Genomic DNA, 6,503 nt, shown 5'->3' on the forward strand with positions numbered 1-6,503 from the left:
CTGTAAGGTCTTATATAGACAGGTGTGTGGCTTTCCTAATCAAGTCCAATCAGTATAATCAAATGAAGGTGTAGAACAATCTCAAGGATGATCAGAGGAAATGGACAGCACCCGAGTTAAATATATGAGTGTCACAGCAAAGGGTCTGAATAGTTAGGACCATGTGATATTTCAGCTTTTCTTTTTTAATAAATCTGCAAAAATTCAGTGTTTTTCTGTCAATATGGGGTGCTGTGTGTACATTAATGAGGACATTTAAGGGGGGTCTGAATACTTTCTGTACCCACTGTGATAGAGTGTGTGTGTATATACACATACATATATATATATATATATATACACACATATATATATATATATATATATCACACACACAGTTTTGAGTTTGATATAATCTATACATACACCTGAATTCGATTTTTTTTTTTTTACTATTCACATATTTATTTCATTGCCATGGAAACATTCTATCCCACCAAATTATTCTGATTGACCTTCAGTAATTTAAAGGATACAGTCAACATCAACACACCACACTGCTCCAGTGTGGCCATTGTAGGTACCAAGTCGCTCTCCATTCAGAGAATAAAAAGCATTTACAACCTAGAAGTAAAAAAACACAAATATTAAAACATGAGAAGTAATATTTGAAGGCGAACTCTAAATTACATGTAAAATTATGTGCATTATGAAGAACAGTCCTTAGATACAGATTTGTACCCTAGCCAGCCCATTTCTGGCAGAGGCGTAACTAGAACCTTCAGGACCCCGCTGCAAAAAACCATGAAGGGGCCCCCCTTGCCACTGATCCAGGCCCTTTACTCCCATTATTGCGGTCCCACAGCAGGACTTTCATGTGTCCTGCAGCTGGACCCCTTCCTGCATGGTTGCCTACCTTTCCAAAAACCGTCAGGTACACTTCCCCCCCCCCCCATGTGTTCAGCCAGCCATTTTGGGAGCAGCGTGTATCTTAATTAGGGGTTGCCATTTAAAATGGCCTCTATACCCCCTGCACATCTCTGTACCTCCAAAAAAAATAAAATAAAAAAAACGTAGTATCCCTAGCACATTTCTGTACCCCTTTGCACATCACTGCACTTCTACACACCTCTGCAGCTTCCAGCATCCCCAGTACCCCTCACCCCAGCACAACCTTTCACTGCCCAAAGGGTATGCAATGGTTTAATCAAGCCCGTGCTCCTACATGCCAAAAGCAGCTGAAGAGAAACATATGAATGGCACTTCGTTCTTATCAGCCCTTGGAAGTTGCAACTATCCTAAATAATAAAAAAAAAAAACACAGCCAAACCTGTCACTTTAAAGCATGAGGGCTCTATTGTAAACCATATGAAAAGGTATGACGCTTCTTTTTAACCAACAGTGAATAAACAGTCCAAATGAATATAAAATATCATACAATGTGTGTATAACTTATAAGTCCTTCACAGCTTTTTCAATCACAGTGCTTCAAAAAGAATGTGACTTGTAGACGAATTCAAGTGCCCCACCACAGTGAGGGAAAAAAATGCATTTACTAACTGCAAATTGCCATTAAAGGCCTAAGTCACTTTTCACACTATTACAACATTGTTCTCTTATCACCTCCAACAGCAATAATGGATCCAGCACACACAGGTACCCCCAAGAAGTTCTGTCGCTTGATGCCAATGAGCCATTCCCAAAGAGAGGAAATACAGTGTAGTATTTTATTTAAAAATTGCCAGGAAAAATAAATGTATATATTGCACTTACATTATAAGGTGCTTTTAGGTAAGCACCAACACAGACAGCCTCTCAGTAAAGCTGCTCCGCCGCTCGCACCAAGCCGGTGTGCGTTTCAATACCCGGAAGTGATGCGGGTCCCCCAACGGATGTGATGTCAGATGTGGCGACTGCGCAGCCTCAATGCATTTTGCAGGAAGTGCATCATCAGGAAGCTTGTTCTTTGTCACCTTGGGGTACGCTGGGGAGCTTGGTATGGTTCTTTCCATGTCCCTCCATTCCCCATGTTGCTGGGGTCTAAATGAGGTCCTGTCTCTATTGTTCCCCCCTTAAACCTTCCTCTTTGTGGCCTAAAAGGGGGATTCTCTCTATACCCATACTGTAACTTGGGGGTGATATCTCTCATAGTGGGGAAAACCTATTGTAAGTTGGAACCCCATAACCATATGCAGGATCACCCCTTCAATAGTTCCGGTAATCACCTACATTTCTTCCATTAGTAGGGGGTCTAGCCTCCACCTTTCTCCAGTAAAATTGTGCCTGTTCTTGATATGCACACTTGTGTTTCCAACACTGAGGTTCTGTCTTCCAATAACATTAGTGGTATGCACGTTTCTAGAGATTCTCTCCTTAACCTTTTGTATTGCAGGTTCCTTTTCAACTGACGTTTTTCTAGACATAAGAGAATTTGATTCTCCGTCACGGATAAACTTTCCCTTCTTTATACTCCTTAGAGAATCTAGTTGATATTTCTTAATTTTCTTCTATTTAATCTAATTGCAAAATTGAAATAGCTGTGAAGCAGTTATAAGTTATACACAAATTTTATGACAGTTTATTCACGGTTTGTTAAAAATGTAGCACCATACCTTTTATATGGTTATTTTTTTTTTTAAGAGAGATGTATTTTTTTTGGGGGGGGGGGGAATCATATTTACCTAGGTGGATGCAGCATCTGTCCCCCAGCATTTCTACACTGAGAACCGAGCGATCGAATACCACCGCTTGGTTCTCACAGCTCCCAGAGCAGAGAGCTGCCGACTGTCAGCAGCTCTCTGCTCTGCCCCCCCTCCCCCTGGGCTGTGTAGGGGGCAGTAGTGGCCGGCTCTCAGCAGCTCACAAAGCCTGAGCAGGGTGCTGGGCGGATCCCAACTTTATGGCCGTGATGACGCCTGTGCATGGACCAACTGTGACGTCAGAGTTCAACTCGCTCTCTGCTGAAAACAGGTCACAGGCATGCAAAACAAACTGCACTCCTGTGATCCAAATGAGCTTTGGCTGCATTTCTTCTTTAATTGAAGTGACACTCTCACTTAAAAGGGGCACGTTTTATTTTCATGTTCACATAAAAAAATTGTTTATTTCTATATAAAACTTTTTCACTGAAGAGTTGTTTGATGCCAATTTTATCACTTTTTTTGGATGACTGTAAAAGTTCATCTCACTGTGCCCATGCTAACACTGCATACTAATATATAAAAGGAAGCCCCATGTAAGTGGCTCACAAAAATAAACTTTAGCATGTATATCCAGCTTTATACTTACTGGGTCCTTAGCAACTGTAAACAGCAAGTCACCATCACGATTGTACTTTATCTGAGTAATAGACCTCTCATGGCCCTGAAGCAGGATTGGTCTCTGATAATAAAGAAAGGATTAATAAATTGTAAATTTCAAATATCAAAATAAACATTGGTTAATGCATAAAAGTATTTCTGAGTAGGGCTGGTCCCTTTCTAAAGTAGCGCAACAGTGCATTACAACCATTATTCAATGCTTCCAGTTCTGTAATGGTATACAATGAATGTGCACACCCAACCTCTTGCATGCAGCAGGCAGGATGTTTTCAGCCTCCTCAAAATCACAAGTTTTTTTTTCGTTGCAACTTCTTGACAAGAGGGTGGCTATATTTGTTCTCCATTGTCTCGCTGTATATAGAACCATAGACCACCTCTCTTGCTCCTACCGGCATTTTATACCCTAATGCAGGGAATGCAATAAGGTAAAAAAAGTCGGGGTTTAGAAGTACTTTAAAAATGGAGCTCCAGGCTCCATAAAGTGGCTGCGTACCCAAATTTGACACTTTTACCTATAGGTAAGCCTAAAATAAGGCTCACCTGTGGGTAAAATTAATATCTCCTAAACCTGTACGTTTTAGGAGATATTCCCTTTGCATGCAGTCGCGGCGCATGCACTATGAATGCCCAGCTGAAGGTCTGGCAGACGCTGCCGGGAAGAAAACTCCCGCTCAGTGACGTCATCTGTGTGTGGCCGGAGCCATGAACCCAGAAGACACGCAGAGGGCAAGATGTCAGCTCCCTCTGTGTGGACCGGGCTCCGATACGGGGGCTTCATTCTGAGGCAAGTATTTGATAACAATGAGCTAGTATGCGCTGCATACTAGTTCATTATGCCTTTGCCTTGCAGGTTTTTTTTTCTTAATAGTGTTTGGGTATACAACTGCTTTAAGGGAAAAATAAAAAAGTCAGCAGCTACAAGTTTTCCCTGGCCGTCTCCACAATCTCCCCTGTATGCGTTGTCTTTTTTCAGGCATTAGCCCAATAACGCAACTCCTGTACATGCGCACAAGAGTGCATCCTGAACTGCATGCGTCACTGCTATAAGATCCCCCCTCTTTTCTCATTTTGGTGAGAGCATACAATCTTGGATTAAGGGGCCATTCACATCATTGTGATGACTTGGCACGTTAACATGCACTGCATTAAGGATAATGCCCTCCACAGATGGAGAGAACGTCTTTCCTGCAAACATGGGTTTCCATCCCACCGAACCATTGTATTCTCTGTGCAGGGCAAGCCGTAGCCCGCCGGAAGAAAACAGTGTTTATTGATAGTGGCTATACCAGCCACTTGCAATAATCGCATGTAAAACCCAGCAGGCTGGTTGTATCCAATTTGATCGATATACTTGGGCACATTTAGCCTGCCCATACATGATTCGAATCTCAGCCAGTCCCTCCTGAACCGGTACCAGTGAACAATCCATTCTCTTATCTGATGTTTTTGTGACGCTTTTCGGGCACTAGCAGGGCACTTTTAACCCACGCTAGCGGCCGATTAAATAGTTAAAAGCACCCCTGCAAAGCGCCGCTGCCCTTTGATTTCAATAGGCAGGGCCGCTTTAGAAACGGTGTATTCACTGCTCCTAAAGCGCTGCGAAGAAGCTGCTTGCAGGACTTTTTTGGACATCCTGCCAATGCAGCACCCCAGTGTGAAAGCACTCGGGCTTTCACACTGGGATTGCAGATGAGGCTTTTTCAGGTGCTATTTTAAGCGCTAAAGTGCCTGAAAAACTCGTCCAGTGTGAAAGGGGTCTAAATCACTTCTGCTGCTGCCACCTTATCCGGCTGTTGTGCCCAGGATGGCAACTAATGAAGGGCAGGCGAGACATCAGGGGTCTAAAACCTCTGCCCTTTCAATAAAGAAAGCGTGTTACAACAATATACCAGATAGGAGATTTTTGGTCCCCTTTGTGATAAAAAAATAAACCTTAGTGGAAATAAAAATGTTACACCTACACACAAATGTATGTATCAGGGTGCCCATGTATGAAACAACTGATTGCACTAAACGTTATATATCACCATGTACACTGGCTTAAAAATCGTGGCTTCTACAGTTTTGCATTCTGCCTGTAGAAGCAACTCAATGTTATCCTATGTGTCAATGCACATAAGGACAATTACAGGCAGATTTTGAGCTCAGCGTTTAGAGGCTGGAAAAATAAAATAAAAACTTCTAGTTTGGGTTCCTGATTGGAGCTTACTGGCAGAAAAAGCGCAAAACTCGTCTAAACTCTGTAAAAAAGGCTCTATATGAGTGTTTTTTCTGCCAGAGGAACTGCCATTTATTTTAAGCCCAGTGTGCATGGAGCCTTAGAGCAATAATTCCAGGGCCACTGTTTGCATTCGACTCTAAACTGATGACCTGTAAAAGTTCTAAAAGCGTCACCTACAGAAAACGTTGTTGCTGTTTCATGGGGCACACACAATTTCTAAACCTTGCTGGGTATCTATTTACTCAGCACAACCTCATGTTTTATATTTTACAAAACATTAAGAAATGCATTGCACTTATATTTCCTAACATGAACTTTAGCGTATTTTCTTTTTTTACACTTGATAAACTCTTGCACTAATACTCTGCAATATAAAAAAAGTGGAACTACCACCATTTTATTCTCCAGGGTGTATGCTTTCATAAAATGTATTGTTTTTGGGGGTTTTAAGTAATCTTCAGGTTTAAAATGTTTCAAACTTATGTGTAAAAAAAGGCTCTGGCAGCCAAAGGGTTATTCCTAATCCAGTTTGTAGCTATCTGAGATCACGAAGGTGAATTCGGTTCCTCTGAGTTACTACACTATACTGATTAAGAAGGTAAGGAAAAATACTAAGGGTGGTGCTGGCACTTTACTTCACCAGCCCACATGGGCACCCCACTAGGAAAGTTCATATGTATGTGCCATGCTTGGTCGCTTTTAAAGGGGCCTCCTACTAAAACAGCAATTAAAAGGGTGCTGGTCTGTAGCCAGAGAGCCGGCGATCACAGAATTTCCAGTTACAGAGTAATCTATGGCTCGTCTTCTTCCGGTGCATCAGTCGTGTCGCCGCCGTAGTACACAGTGCCCACAACCCCGAACCCCTTTTACTCACCATGTTGAGATCAGCTGTCGGTAAGGCTTAGCGCGTGCAGAAGGAGGCCGGAAGTCGGAACAATAGAGTACAGGAACTCTGCACTCTATGGTTTCAGGTAGCGGAAGTG

General features: G+C 42.4%; 1 protein-coding gene across 1 annotated transcript in view; it reads right to left on the reverse strand.

Moving 5' to 3' along the window:
• Window positions 1-6,502, reverse strand: part of EIF3I (eukaryotic translation initiation factor 3 subunit I) — a 28,136-nt gene extending 21,634 nt beyond the window's left edge. The window contains exons 1-3 of the mRNA XM_040337047.1: window positions 6,395-6,502; window positions 3,268-3,360; window positions 516-603 (exon numbers count right to left, since the gene is read on the reverse strand). Coding sequence (XP_040192981.1) covers window positions 516-603; window positions 3,268-3,360; window positions 6,395-6,397 — 184 coding nt within the window. The 5' untranslated portion in view covers window positions 6,398-6,502. The remainder of the gene's footprint in view (window positions 1-515; window positions 604-3,267; window positions 3,361-6,394) is intronic.
• Window position 6,503: the final 1 nt, after the last annotated feature.

Source organism: Rana temporaria, chromosome 2 (genome assembly GCF_905171775.1).
Source record: "Rana temporaria chromosome 2, aRanTem1.1, whole genome shotgun sequence".
NCBI classification, from domain to species: Eukaryota; Metazoa; Chordata; class Amphibia; order Anura; family Ranidae; genus Rana; species Rana temporaria.